The sequence below is a fragment of the Poeciliopsis prolifica genome, unplaced genomic scaffold (assembly GCF_027474105.1).
Source record: "Poeciliopsis prolifica strain line A6 unplaced genomic scaffold, Auburn_PproV2 SCAFFOLD013, whole genome shotgun sequence".
In the NCBI taxonomy this organism is placed as follows: Eukaryota; Metazoa; Chordata; class Actinopteri; order Cyprinodontiformes; family Poeciliidae; genus Poeciliopsis; species Poeciliopsis prolifica.
The window spans coordinates 1,992,282-2,008,392 of NW_026562388.1; the positions used below are offsets into that span (position 1 = coordinate 1,992,282).

Consider the following 16,111-nt stretch of genomic DNA (forward strand, 5'->3'; position numbering starts at 1 on the left):
GTAAGCACGATTTAATGAAGAGAGAGGAGCAATAGCAGGAAATATGAACTTGGTTTCTGTGGAAACCTTTATTACCGAGCCTTGTGCTTCCTCAGCCAATCGCATTCAGACCGGCATCATTTTCTGTTGAATCATTCTACATACTTTAAATGCACAAAGTATAAGGTAGAGAAAACAAAAAAATCATAGATCATCTAATGCAAAAATCCCATCCAAGCTTTCTGTCTCTAGCTGTATTTCGTCTGTTGCAGGAATCATTTCCATCCATTTGAAAACTAACATGGCCACCTTCAATACCCCCGAGATGACGAGTCATTGGCTGTATGAGCTCATTGTTAGTCATCAACACTTTGAGCACCAACACTGGCATTGCATGTGCAGGATGAGGAGAGTGCGGCCGGCCAGCATGGTTAACAAACAAAGACATCAAGGCCTAAGAAGCCATCTTTTGTCCACTGCTCTTTGAAAAGGGAAGCCGCTGCCTTCCCAAGACGGGCCCTATTGTCCTGCAAAGTTGTGGTTGTCTCTTGGACGACCAGGCTTTGGTGCCAGAATGCTAGGTTGAAATTACCTCAGAGAAACTTCTTGTTGTTAGGCCCAACAACAACAAAATCAGTTGTTGTTGAGCCTGACAACAACTCATTTTGCTTAGTTTTTTTTTTTTTACCTTTTTAAAAGGTTAAAATGACAATTTTTTTGGGCTGAATAGGAAAAACATTCACACAAGACTTTATAAATGCAGTAAAATACATTTAAATTAGAGGCTGAATAAAAATCGTCCAGCACGAGATCGCTCTTTGTTATTTTGTTTGATCAGCTGTCATAATCGATGATATCAGCTGGCCCCAAACAGGGATCAGGACACAGGGTGAAACATAAATACTTCTGAAAATAATATGCAATGAAAATTGAAGATACATGAGATTTGAGCCTTGTATTGATTATTTATCCTCACAATTGCTGAAAATACTGCAAAAAAAACAAAACAACTAAACTATATCTTACATGCATTGGTAGAAAAATGGAAAGAGAAGGATGTGAAATGCCAAAGTGCAAGTAAAAATCTGTTTATTTTTGGCCAAAACTGAAATTCATCTAAAAACTTCAGCCCTCTGTAATTATTTCAATATTTCTTATGCAGACCAAAAACGCTGTTAAGAGACGCACCAATCAGATTTTACTTGGTTGATGCTAATAGCTGTTTTGTACTCCCTTTTTTTTTTTTTTTATAAAGGACTAGTATGCCCGAAAAAAGAGAGAAAATATTCATCCGGCTCTTTGATAGAGGTAACAGCTGTATGTTCTTAATCTCTGACATTTCATAAATTATTTTTAAAAAGTGAGTCAGAGTTTATGTTACTGGTTGATGTGTTTATAGACCAAAAACAGAGGGTATTTTTAGTTCAGATGCATATTTAAAATAGAATAATTGTTCAGTATTTGACCCATCTGACTGATGAGACTTGAAGTGAAAATTTTGTAAAGACTGGCACATCTCTATTATTGTCTAAAATACATTATTAACAGCCTGACACAGAATAGTTTGGTCTTTTTTCATTAATTACAGTTAACTTGCCAACATGCAGCGAAACAGCATGTGGGCCAAATCCCACAAGCTGAAACGCATACAGCATACAGAGGAGGAAACCTGTAACAAAGCTGCTGTCGCTACTCGGAGACAGGAGATCTGAATCCAGGCTCCTTGGATCTGTGTACGAGGCTGGCAGCATCAAGACATGGACCGAATTAAGCAATACGTGGCCAGAGAAGTGTTAATTTTCAAACCTTCTTCTGACGTAGCTAGGCCTTGTTTAATTTTGCACCGTTCGCTGCATGTGCCCGAGCCGAACACAGAGTCCCCGCAGCCCCGTTTTACAAGACAACCGTCAGCCATCGAATGAAAATAGGCCCCAAACATTTAAGTTATCGTTTTCACTTCCACGCTCCCTTCCCTCCATCTTCACGCAACTGGAAACAGAACTGTACAATCAGTTATCCGTCAGGCACAGTGACAGATAAAACAATGAAAATAAGGAGGAATAAAGAACTTACTGCCCAGCAGCACGTCTTCCTGTAATTACTCTGGCCGAGAGTTAGATTTAAAGCTAATATCCTTGTTGGCTTTAATAACTTTAAAGCTGATTGATGAAACTTGAGTAGTTCCTCATCTAGAAGTCAATTTGCTTTTGGCAGTTTTTCTAACTATGTAACTGGCTGTAAATCATTTACTCAAGATAAAGTTAAGCCTTTCAAAATCAAGCTTGTGCCTCTAGTGACATCACATAAGGCACAAGAACCCGACCGGACCTCTATAGAGCATCCATTTGTATGCTTTTCCCCTTTTGTGCAGTCCATTTAACCAAATTTCTCCGTTAAGAGGTGGTCACTTCTGTTATGAACGACTGCAACAAAAAGTTTTGAGTTTATATCTCAAAACACAGCATGGATTTCTGGAAACTATGCCAACAACAAACAAGCTTTCTGCTACTCGTTCTGGGAATGCTGTTATAAGAACATCACTTTGTCAGCATGAATTACAAAAAATTTATTTCCTTTATAACTACAATAAATAACAAGCAAGTTAGTGAAAAATCAAATACGTTTTCATTTATCTTAAACATTTAAATACCTCTAACTTCAAGACCTTCTAACGGTAAATGGAGAAAGTATTAAAATAGCTACTAAGTAACTAACCATATGAGTCCCTGTTTCCCCAAATCTTGCTAATTAGACACAATCCAATGAGCCTAAGACGGAATAAAATAGTTTCGGGCATATAAGTGGGCTTATTAAAAAAAGAAAAAGAAAAGCATTTAAGGCATACTTGGCCTTAGATGTAAGGCCAAGTATGAATAATTGTAATGTTTAAAAAAAATCATCCAAGGATTAAAAATATATATATATATGCTGATTGCCAGACAGGAATGGGTTCCTCCCACCCCCATTTTCCTAAACATCTTCAGTTCCTTTGATGTTTTCTCCAGCGATGCAGTCACCTCTTTATTTCCACCAAATATGTTCAGGGGCTGAAAATGAGCAAGTGTGCCAGTTGGCCAAAACACGCATCCACCTGCAGTACAGACCACACCATCATCACCACGACTCAAGTCGATGCCAGAGGCGAACACATTCAAAAACTGGTGGAAAATTTGAACCACAAACACAACAGACTTGAACGAAATAATTTGAACTGATGATGTACAGTCACATGTACAGTTACATTTCAGAATCGATCTGAATCTGTCAAAAGTTGCCTCTCCTCCGAAGCGTTGATTAATGCCAGCTGATCAGCTCGCTTCCCGCGCCTCTTCTGATGTCATCGACCCAACCACACACAAGTCATTGTGTGAAACATTAGAAACATTTGTATTTTCTGAAATCTCACAGTGAGAAATCCACACTTCCTTAACCAGCTGTTTCTATAGTATACATTCGTTGGAAAGGGGGGAATAATACACCACTGGAGAACATCTTTAAATCACCCAGTGATCGATTTTGTTTCTTTGTTTTAAACCTAACAATCCAAAAAATACTGTTACAATAAATCGGTGGAACAGCAGCCAGAACTTTCTAGTGGAGTATTTTTACTGAGCACCATCAGGATGTAACAGAAAATGAGTGGGAGGGGGAATCAGGAATCTTAATTAGGTATTAGAAGCAATTGCCTGTATTAAAAAAAAAAGGGAAGAGGTCACCCTAGTTGTAAGGATCCAGAAGGATGCTAGAAGATCCCCTCCCCTCATTTCCATCTGTTAAAACTAAGTGAACCCTTCAACTATTTTTTTGAGTCCCTGTTGCCTTCACTTGCCTGAACTCCTGGATGCTTTGTCAGTTAAAACCGGTCCCTGGAGGTCAGTGAAGTGCTCATAATGCTGCTCGCAGGAGCCAGGGCATCAAGTAGTTGAACAAAGGCAAAACTTTTGGGATTTCTGAGACAAAAGCTAAACACTGGCGATACTTCGGGTGCATCGTTACATTCAAGTTGTCCGTGTTTATGCCGAGTTTCGCGAAAGGAAGAGGAAAAGAAAGAAAGCGAAGGAGGAGTGGACATTTTGAAGCAGTTTTCAGTCCTCATCACCATCCTGCTCTTCACAGACTCACCATCATCTCTCTCAGGGAGCTGTACGGCTTTAGGGAAATAAAAAAAATAAAAACGAAGGGAAGCAACGACGGACCACGCTCTGTATAACACGCAAAAACCCGAGTCTGTGTTCGCCGTGGCGAGAGCGACTTTAAAAGATTACTGCTCTAAAATGTAACCCCGCCAGCCTTACCTCCAACCCGGTACATATTCGCTGCCATGGCTGCCCCCGGGTCCCTGGCTTCCTCTCCAGGTAGAGGGGTGGCTCTCTTCTCTCTCCCGCTGCCGCTGCTGTGTGTTGGAAAATGGAGGATTGATCAATACGAAACAGACTGGCAGCGAGCTCTTAAAGAGACAGTGCACCTCTACGTAACTCGGGCTCTGGCTCGGGGGGGGAGGAATGGAACAAAAGGCGCGTTTTTGACTGCGGGAACCTTTTGCGGGAACCAAGGTAGTTTGCTGGGGTCTTTGTTCACACCCGCCCCACCCCGGATGTCCACTGCTTCTACAGGCCAAACACAGATTGCCAGGTTGATATTTACCTCTTTAAAGTGCACTGCAGGCGATCAGGGCTGGGGAGGACCTGATGTACTCTGAATGACTGAGTGGAGTTTGAGGAATGAGTGATAAGATTGTTTGAATTTTCTCAGCAACTGTTGTCACTGTCATCTCAATTAAAACCCGTCAAGAATATACAAAAATGTATACATGGACAGTCTGGAGTCAAATGTATGTAAATGTCTCTTATCCTGCATCCTTTTTTTTTTTTAAAAGGTCTGCTTAGCTGTGCTACTTTCAGAAATGGACTCTGTGAAGGAGCTATCACTGACATTAACTTTTTACTTTTCTTGAAGTTAGTGACTAGATGAAGTCTGCTGGAAATCGATTCCTGTTTAAAGATGGATTTTGAGATGGGTTTGTGTTTTTTGTTTGTTTGTTTTTGTCATTTTTTTTTCTGCGTAATTTATTCTTCAAGAAACCTCTATTATACCCAGGGTATTTAGTGTACGCCTCAGTTTAAGGAGATTTCAATACTGGTTTTTAGCGTATCCACTGTGTTACAACCCAGGTTGCATTCCTGACAGTAACGCTCTCTTTTTCTCACTTCACATCTCTTGTCAATTTTAAAGTTTGTTACACATTTTTGTGAATGTTCAAGTGAATTTCCATGAGTTATAAACTGTGAAAGGTGTTACACAATCATTAGTTACAGTTCAATTACTTAAAATCTTAACTTTTTTTTTATTTTGGCAGCTAGAACCTCTTTACACTCTCCGTCCCACAAACTAACGATAATTGCGATTGACATATTTGATTTAAAATCTGTTGTAGATACAGATTAACCCAAGATCTGGAGTAACTTAGTATGGTTTTAAATGAAGACTGTTATTGAACTAGCCTTAAATTAAACTATATTAGTCTGAATTTAATGTTTTTAGGGTTAGGGTTAGGTTTTTAATGGCTTTCTGGTCTCAGTAGTTACACTAGGAGATGGTCCATATCTGTAGAACTCTAACTTTGCATGAATGTTCAAAATTGTAACTTCTATTTATGATCAATAACAAATGTTCCTTTGAACCAATTGAATTTAACAGATAACAGGCGCTTTTTTTTAATTTCACCTCTGAGTTTTATTACGCTTCCAGTAGCTATGCCAACGTAGTTTACATGAGCAGCGTGATTTTGTGCCACACCATGGAATGGCACAAAATGAAAATCTTGGATAAATAAAGGTTCTGGATTACATGGTCAAAACACACCAAAGGATGTCTTTATCTGCACAATTTAACACAATTGAAGTGCTTTTATTTTTTAGATATAGGAGATATGTGTCACTCATACAAAAATAAATTAAACCTGACTTGTGTGATGATCCAAATCATTTTGGATCATCTGAATTATCTCGTGTTGTTAACCATTGCTGGTCTGTCCCATGGGGTTTCTATGTGCAGGATTGGCACAAATATATCCACCTTTTAGGATTTAAAATTCAGGAGTTTACTTGTTACGTTCTCATTTGCTACAGAGCAACATGGACAACGTACAGTGAAATAACACAAAAACAAAAAATATTTTTTCTTTATTTATCTTTTTTTTTCTCCAAAGAGTCTTTGCGGCGTTACTTGCTCATATTTTCAACAGTAGGCAGACAGGAAAGAGGGCGGAAGACATGTGGCAAAGGTCGCCGGGACCGGGAGTCGAACCCAAGCGTGGGGCGTGCTAACCCCCTGCGCCACCACAGCACGCCCCCAAAAATATTATTTCTAAAAAGAAATAGAATTCTAAATATCAATAAATAATAATAATAATGAAAAAAATAAACAATGAGATATTGTTAGAAGTGGCAGGTAACGTACATGTGGATAAGCAGCGCAGTTAAGACAATCATCTGCAATTCTGCATCAAAAGTAAAAACTTGAATGTACAACACAATGTGGCTTCATGGTAGTGGTGAACTGTTCAGAGCTTTTTCAGATTGTACAACATGGCCTTGTTCAGGAGCCTCAAACTATGAGAATATCAGGCCCTTCAGAGTCTCTGGGTGTTCACTGTCTGAGTTCTGCTACCTAAACAGAGAGATACGAGGTTGAAAGGTATCTGTGATCATTTTGACGGCTGTACTTGGCAGCTCCTGTTGATATCCTGCAGTGAAGGGAGATTTGATCTAATGTAGTGCTCGCTTCTTTGATCACGCTCCACAGGTCTTAACAGCACTGTAACCTTCCCAGTGATGGACAAAGTATTGCGAGCATCAGCCCTGTAGAAGGTTTTGAGGACCTTAAAGAGACCCTCTACAGCCGCCCTGAGGTGGGAAAGTCCTGCCTTTATGACCTGAGCATGTGTTTGTGTGGAACAAGTGAGATCGTCTCTAAACTAAACCTCAAAGAACTTGGTGTTGCTCAACGTTTCCACCAGATGTGTCTCTGATACAGAGAGAAGAAGAAGAAGAAAGCTACCATTTCCCGCCATAGTCCAAGACCATTTCCTTGGTGTTGTCGACATTCAGCTGAAGGTGGTTACCTTGGCACCATCTTGTCAGGGCTTTTATCTCTTCTCCTCGTTTTTGAAGCCAGTACTACCGTGTTGTGGGTATCTTACTTTATGGACTCTAAATTTTCCAAATCTGCTGATTTGCTTATTAATATTGTCTTCTATCCAATCACACTGTCTTTCTGTACTTTGCTTCGTTTATATCAATCACAGTCTACAAGACTGTAGATGATGATGATGTCATCATGGCCACATCAACACACCAAACCACCAGTAGAACTGGAAACACAAATACGTTCTGTGTCGAATAGGATGGAATAGAATAAATTTATTCTTTACTTTGCCTCAGCGGTAAAATTTAGGTCTGACCGCAGCAAGTTAAACTTAAATAGAAACATCCATATTCAAACGATGGTCAGAAAAATATTTTTTTTTAAATAACCATGAAGCTGTACAGTAAGAACAACATAAGAAAAATAACACTGGATAGTTATTTACAATAGCAAATAACTATCCAGCAAACTAAACAGCAAAACTATTTACAAAAAATGTTTAAACATCCCCCTAATGCGCAAATAATACCTCAGGGGGTTTTGGATTTTGTAAGGAGCAATGATGGCTATGAAGTCTAACAACTGCTGGGAGGAAGAATCTACAATGACGTTCCTTTGTGCACTTAGGATGCAGCAGTCTGTCACTGAAGGAGCTCTCCAGTTCACGAACACGGTGGGAGACACCGTCTATCGGTGCTGTTATTTCAGCTGGAGCTCCTCTGTCTCCCACCACCTGCAGCGGGTAGAGGGGGCATCCTCGGACAGAGCTGGCCTTCCCGATGAGCTCATTTAACCGCTTCCTCCCAGCTGCAGATAAGCTGCTGCTCCAACATACTGCACCACAAAAGGTTGCTGGTGCCACCACGTAGACTCTTAAAAAAAAAAAAGAAGAAGAGAGATTTGAATTTTTTAAGACTGGTCAGGAAGTTTTGCAATAAGAAAAGCTTTGCTCCTTTCTTCTTGCATGATGCGACGTCGCTGCATGTTTGCAATTTTATTACAAGCAAAAACAAAAGTGAAGGCACCCTACTGAAAGCCATAAGTTAGCAGTTTTGCTACCGCATAAGTTGTCAGTGATAGGTGTTTAGCATATTTGCCAGACCACGATGGGAGAATGTCATTTAGTAATCCCGACACAGTTGTATTAGCTCAGTTTTCTTTGTGGGTATGAGCATGGAGCCTCTGTGCTGCAGGAATGCTGTGGTTAAAAGCTCCATCTGATCTATACCATATGGAAGCTTCAATTACTGTGGCCTAACACAGGGGACTACAGCCTGCAGTCACATGACCGCTGCAGGCCAATCGTGTGCACTTGTGCCTCACGCACTCCTGCTGCTGTGCAGTCAGTGTTGGAAGCGTGCTTGCAAGGGAACGATATCTTGTGTTGTATTCCTGGAGCTCTTTAGTGGCAAAGAACGAGACACATGACTGTGTGAAAGTGTTGGACAAACAACAAGTTCAAATTGTCCGGTCTTGTCAGAGTCGGATCCAGCAGCACAACTCGCTGAGGAAGATCAGAAAAGGGACTCACATTGCTCCACTTTTACGGTTCCCACATTGTCTGCTTGTGCTTGGTGCACTGGTGTTTCAGCTGCTTAAAGACATTCAAACTGAGATCTTAGTCTCACATATTTATGGCATAAGTTATTCATCTAAGCACACCTCTGTGGTCTTCTTTTGGTAATATTCAATATCCAAGCAAAACCTCACGCTGTCTTTATTACGGAGCCGGGAATCAAACCTGGAACAGTCGATTCTCTATATCAGGTGTGTCAAACTCATTTTCGTTTTGGGCCAAATCAAGACCATGAAGGCTCTTAAAGGGCCGGTTGTGCCAGAATGTGTTGATAAAACCTGTTCACAAACTGTTAATATGTCAATGAATTCTTGAAATTACATAATATTATTGAAGAGCTTTTCAGTCCCTTCAGGAATAAATGCGACTATTTACCCACTGTGTAAATCATGGATTATAATCATACATCAACTAAATTCTCAAGAAACTGGAGGGATTGATTGACACAAATTGGCAGTAAACAGATAAGAACTGCATTGATATAATTGATAATATAATATTTTATCACACTTAGTGTTTAGTCTAGTCTGTGGAGGGCCACATAAAAAGCTATGGCGGGCCGGATTTGGCCCCCGGGCCTTGAGTTTGACACATGTGCTCTATATGGTCCACTTGCTCTTCACTGAGCCACCAACTTAAAAACATTACTTTTCTCTGTGATTTTTTGATGACCTTTAGGAATTGTATTCTTGATTAGATGCTTACTAAGACAATCATGTGACTTTATTTTGATTGTAAATCATTTCTCAACTGATTTAGCTTTTTGGTGGTGATCAGTGAACTCTAACAGCACTAAATCCTGTTATGTGAATTAAGTAGATTTTAGTTTATTTTCATTCACATTTTTATTTGCTATTATAGATTATTTTACTTTTATATTCCCCTTTTTAATCTTAAATTTAGCACTTCTATTTTGTCTTTTAATTTTTATCATGGTTTATTTGTTTATCTATTTATTATTTTAAGTACTTTATCGATACTCCTCCTATTATTTAGTTTAAGCGTTTATCACTACTTATTTATCTTTTTACTTTTTTATTTTCATTTTATAGTTCATTTGTCTATTTATATGCTATTTTAACTTATTTCATTAATACCTATTCCTCCTTTTAGTTTTAACACGAGATCTCAGACGTTCAAAAATTTGATGTCTTCTTCTTCTTGTCCTCTTTATCATTTTCATCTTCCCAAGTCTCTCAAATCCTCCAGTAGCTACACATTTCTTAACATTTAAGTTTAGTCCTGATTGGCTCTTCCTGTTTGTGTCTTTTTTGTTTTTTCATACATTTTTTTTCATTATCTCCCACTTTGATGGACGTGAAGTTTTTCTTGCCTTACCCTCATTGTAAGCCAACAAAAAGCACTGCCTTTGGAGAGCTCTCCCTCACTCTGTGTAGCATTGAGACATGTTATGCTTTTGTACAATTCTCTAATTAGATAGACAGAAAACAACTACCAATCCGTAAATACGGTGCCAATTAAAGGAAAAATGGATGGTATAGCTGTAGTGGTATATTTGGGAGCCGTTCCTGCTTTCATTAGGACTGCTTTCTTGGCTGCGTGCTGCCCTGCAGATGTTCGATTTAAATCCACTGCTCCTCAGCCAGATGTTCTGCAGTCAGAATGACGAGTGGAGCAGCACTGAGGTAGAGCTCTGCTTGGAGCTGTGCTCTGCAGGTGTCCTCCCTGGTGCATCTGAGAGTTTGGCTCCAGATAGACTGCAGCACGTCTTCAGAAAGTCCTGTCTCCCCGGCTCTCTTGTTCCCTCACCTTCCTCCTCTCCCACGGGAAGGACGTGGACACAAATGAAATCAATTAGGCCTGTTTTCTCCCCGCAGAAGCCACGCTGTAGCTTTGATTGTGCTTTTTACATTTCCCTCATGGGGGGGGGGGGGGGGGGGATGCTGTGTGGAAACAGACAGACTCTACGGGTAGACAATAACAAAGAGACTATTGTTGGAGTACTTTCTCTGGCACACCTTGGTGCAATTAGGTGTATTCTTAATTAACTGAAGAAGAAATGCAATTACTCTTATTAAAGTGCAATGTGTGACACAGCTCTTGAGAGACAGAGGGCTGATTCCTGCTTGCACAGTCACACACACCTACGGTATGTGTGCGTGTGTGTGTGCGTGTGAAGGTGTGTGTGTGTGTGTGTGTGTATATATATATTATGTATGTTTGTGTTTATATTGTCCCAGACCGATATTTGACCTCGACAATGAGTCGCCATGCTGCCCGCGCTTTGGTTTTGAAGTAGATAATTCTGAGGATTCAAAATTAAAGCGTGTAATTCTACTAATCCGTCAGCAGAGGGCAATGTTGTCTCTGTTTTAGCGAAAATAATCTGTAGTTAAGACAAAGAAATCTGGATCTATATATTTATAGTCAACTTGGTGCTACTTGTAATATGCAGATGGTGTACCGTTTTTTTTTTGTTTGTTTGTTTGTTTTTACGGTACAAGAAATAGTAAATTTGTTTTATTTTGTTGCTAAAACCCCCAGATAAACCCATAGTATTGGGTTGCACTGACTTCAGTTTTCCAGCAGGGGTCATCATTCAACGAGATTTTGCCCTCAATTTCTTTTTAATGTGCTCTTCTCTGTGAGAGAAAGAAAATGCGTCTCCAGCGTCAGAAATTGCTCTTTTATTTCGTTTTCTGAAATAAAACTGTCTAGAAATGCCGGTTTTAAACATACTATAATAAAATAATTTCACAAAAAAATAAATTTTCCTCATTTATGCAAGTATATAGTAGCACAATTTGCTGCTTCTATAGCTGCTACACAGTCTGCCATCTGCCTCATGGCTGTGAGAGGCACAGACCCACAGAACTCTTGGCTCTAATTCAAAGGGATTAGCCATACTTTACTTCTGGGTTATTGATACTGTGACCTTCTCAAAATGAAAGAGAGATCACAATGAGAGAAAAAAGAAAGAAATATCAGAAATGGATAGCAGACACTGGAATATGTGGCACTCTGAAAGATGCCCTCTGTCCCTCCAGCGGGCCCCACCTCGCCGGGGAATCCTGTCGGCAAGTTTCAGCTCTCAACCAAAATACCAAACGAGAGCCTCACATTTTCTATTCTCTCTTTTTCTTTTGAAGAGCAGCTGGGGAATGACCAAGTGGGCCTTCCTTTTTTTAGAGAGACACTTGCAGTTGATGAGAGGTCTGGAAGTCACTCTCACAGACGTTGGCAGGAACGAGAAATGGAAACGAGCCATGAAGTGGATTTTAGTCGAGAGACCAGATGGAAATACAAATTTAGATGATCCTGCTTATGTGGACGAAGGACATACATGATAAGATAAAATATCAAATCCAGTGCTAAAATTTCTATGAACGGTTGAGGGGGGATCTAGAAGTGCAGCTAAGATGTTGTTACGGTGACTGATGTTGTTTGTGGGCTGAGATCTCATCATGGGAGCTCCTGTCAGATGGGAAAGAAAAGATGGATCAGGGAATTACCAACAAACTTCCTTTCAAACAAGCACAACTTGGCATTCATGCTCCTTGAAGCACATGTTCAGAAAGACTATGAATACATGGAATCTGAATTTTTCAAAAGAGCAAAGCATGTCAAAAAACTGCCAGAGTTTTCAGTTTGCTAAATGTTTGTGTGTGTGTGTGTGTGTGTGTGTGTGTGTGTGTGTGTGTGTGTGTGTGTGTGTGTGTGTGTGTGTGTGTGTGTGTGTGTGTGTGTGTGTAGAAGCACTTAAGCCCTAAAAGAAAAAACCTTGCGAACAAAAGCAGGTAGTAGTTTAATGTCTTTTCTCTGCTAAATGATCCACCTGCTGACTGATGCCTGATGAGGGAAGCTTAAACAACACATCCAGCACCGGTACATCTGCTGAGTACTGAGGGGTTTCTGCACAAACGCATCGCAGCATTTATTGATCAGTCAACATGCTGCCACGCATTCAGAAAAACCTTGATTACGCAGACACTTAAGGAATTACATCCTATAAAACCATTTGGACTTAGAAGAGCCTAAGAGTTGTACAAAAATGGACTTTATCTACTAGCCATCTAGCTTAATATGCTACTGGATTTTCTGCATTTAGACTTGAACTCCCATGTGACTCTCTTGAAAATGAAAGGGAGCGCCATAAGAGGGAGGATCAAAACCTCCAAAACCTTCTGCCAGCTGGCTCCACCACACCCGGCTCCCCACAGGGGCCTTGGCTGGGCTCCTCAGGATCTGTGCCCTGCCTCAACGTGCCACATGTCCTTCCAGAAACATATAACCACACACTCGCAACAGGCATGGATATTAAAGTGACGTTTTCAAACGTAAACACAGTGCTAAACATACGCCCGGGGAACGTAGAGAAAGTGTTTTAAAAGAAGCCTGAACCAACTTAGGGAGATGCCTGCCAAGTAAAACAATTCGCCTGCATCACTTAAAAAGGCCTTCGGTGGAACCAAATCCATCCCACACCCACACCGGGTGGGTGTGTGGAAATCCAGCTCTTCCAAACTAACCGTCCAAGACTAAAAACACAGAGACACTCTGCTTTTCTGCTGTTAGCAATGCTGAGACTTTACAAACAGAATGCACTTTGGCTGCAAAGCGCCATCCCAGGGCCAGAATCAGTAGCGAGTGTGTTCGCATGGTGAAGGGTCAAGGTTCGAGAGCTCACTGAGGATATGACATAAACTGAGGCTGGAGGTGATGCCAACCAATTTTGTCAGTTCTTGCACATCATAAACTTGGATTTAAGTGCAAATGTTTAACCACCTAACCATAGCCAGTAGCCAAACTTTAGATGGAAGCTAAATAAGCAGTGCAAAGTAGAAAACATGCTTTTGTCCAATTCCCTACCGCACTGTGCCTTCAACTTAACAACACACTAAGTTAGTTCAGTACTATTACACAATGCTTGAAAGTTCCCACCTTATTGTCTTCTCTTTTTTCTAATTAGTGGACAAATTAGTTGCTTTTCCTCATGAAGTTAAAGTATTTATGCAAGACAAAGTGAAAAATTTCTATTGTTTTCATGTAGCAGTAACAAGCAGTGAATTCAAAAATATTGAATTAGGGGAGCAAAAATGCAAAAATCCATTGGAAACTGTGACAAAATGTGAAAAAAAATTAATGGTAATAATATTACACAAGTTCTAATTTTAATCATGATGTCCATATTTCAGATTAATCATCTCTGGGATTTGCACCAATAATACATAAAAAAAAAGTGCAAATAAATCCCAGACTCATATATAATGACAATTTGCCAAGAAAAAACTCTGTGACCAAGTAAAGAGACTGCCGTGTGGGATTACAGGATTAGATTAGATCACTTCTTGGAACATTATGACTGGAACTGGCAAATTATTTACTTCCTGTGAACCACAAGCTATTGTAGTTCCAGAATAAGACGGCCAAATATCACACTCTATTAGAATACATGGAGAAATAATGAAAATACAACGGTCCCAATCTATGGATAAAGAGCCTCCTTGTTAAGGTCAGTTTGACCCCTCTGTATCCACAATAATATTTGATCGTCTGCTGGGAATACCCGGTAGTTTTTCCCTACCATTTCTTTAGTAGTAATAAACACCAACTTCTGTTTCTAAAGAAAATGTCTCTTGGATTGCTTTTTGTGAGAACATTTCAATAATTAATTCAAGCTCCCTTTTTTTCTGTCTTACCAAGCAACATGCACGTGTCGGCCCAGCGAACACGTGCATGTTGCTTGCATGCTTGCATGTTAGCCATGCTGTGCTTGTGGTTAAATAAAATCCACTGCCGTGTTTGTGCATTTCAAATGGAGTCCCTCAGAACTCAGTTGTGCGACCTGTGCTTTTCTTGATCTGGTGTCTGTTTTCTGCAGCCGGTTCTGGTGCCAGCTGCATTGCAGGCTCCTCTGCGTTTGGTGGATTACTTCTGCATCTCTTGAGTCCGGCCTTTTTGTGAAAGTTGGTGGGGGCGCAGTGATGAAAGAAAAAGGACAGACATATAGTAGGAGAGGCAGGAATTTCACCAGTCGTGGGCCAACGTTGGCACCTGTTTGACCTTGGGGGGGACATGGCTTGTGTAGCACATTTGGAATCGAGTCGTGTTGAAGACAGGTGTCCTACTGGAATTTGAAAACGCCCCGCTGTTCCTTCCTGTGTTACATCTCTACAGCTGGTCGTCCTGCTGAGGATAAAAAGGCTGAACAGAAAGCAGACACTGTCAGATTTCAGTGTCTGAAATCTCAGGCTGCAATGTAAGATTTCAAACACTTTCTGTTCTGTAAAATAATGTTGAGGTCAATGTCGGTCGAATATTTCAGTACCCTTGGATAAATCAGCGTTGGTCAATGGTGGGGAGAAGTCGCAGCCTTCAGACATGAAGAGAACCTGAAGAGAACCCATACATGAACACAAACTTCATGCACAAATGCTCACTAATTTTACTGGACCTTTGACTTTTGTCAGATTTAGATCATTGAACTACAAGTTGAGAGTCCCTGGACTAAACAGGAGGCGCTTTTTCTTCTTTGACGTCCTCAAGTTGGGAATTTCACTCAGAGTACTTTTGCTGTTCTCTCAATTGTTCATCCATAAGCAAAATAATAATAATAAGTCAAATTATATTAAATTAAACATTACCACTCAATGCCTGTGGGTGTTAAATAAGGTTTTTCCTCATAGATTTGACATAAGAGTTGTCTGGGAAGCTGTTTTAGTTTTCACATGTTGCATTTAACCCCAGCAACTTTTTTCTGAACCTTACTATTGCTACTAACGCAGTACAAGCCCTGTTCCACCTTTCCTGTTTATCTGTGTTTGTCCCTGCTGGATAGCTGATCTGCAGACAACCAGAGCGCACCAAGCGCCACAAACGCTTTCACAGAGAGACTACTGGCCTCAATATGTCCGATCGATCTTCCTGGCATCATCCACTCCTCAAGAGCCTTAAATCAGGCTGCCAACCCAGTCAGGGTTGTCCTGATGTATTAAGATCATGTTCCTAGATGTATTTTCCAGGGAAGGTTTTCTTCTTCTCCAGAGTAATGTGTTTAATTCAAAGCATGTTCTCTGTGATTTTCTCTCTTACAGCAGACCAGTAAGAGAGAAGAGGGGTTTTGGATTCACACAGTAGTACACCGGATATCCTTTCAGGAGGTTTGATTGCGGTCCGAAGCTGAACTGGTAACAAACCTGCAACCACAGCAAACGCAGCAGAAAGCAAATAGTAATGAACTCTGCGAAACCTCAAGATTATCCCCTCAAGCTGTCCGGCGTACAGTTTGGTTGCCCTTTGTAACCCCTTTAGTCTCCGATTGACCGTTAACTCTGAGGTCTTGTGAAAAAAAAGTGCACTCAGAGATAAAGAGGAAGCAGTTGCAGATATTTATGCTGACGGGTCTTAATCGGCTGCTCTACAGATGTGGGAATTATCGGCTCGGCTGTT

The 16,111-nt window shown here is 40.4% G+C and overlaps 1 protein-coding gene across 2 annotated transcripts in view; it reads right to left on the reverse strand.

The window, feature by feature from the left end:
- mta1 (metastasis associated 1) overlaps positions 1-4,491 on the reverse strand; it is a 39,509-nt gene extending 35,018 nt beyond the window's left edge. The window contains exon 1 of one of the 2 annotated variants that reach the window (XM_055038481.1): positions 4,275-4,491. In XM_055038481.1, the coding sequence (XP_054894456.1) occupies positions 4,275-4,302 (28 nt within the window). In that variant the 5' untranslated portion in view covers positions 4,303-4,491. The remainder of the gene's footprint in view (positions 1-4,274) is intronic. The other variant, XM_055038479.1, reaches the window with a different exon arrangement.
- Positions 4,492-16,111: the final 11,620 nt, after the last annotated feature.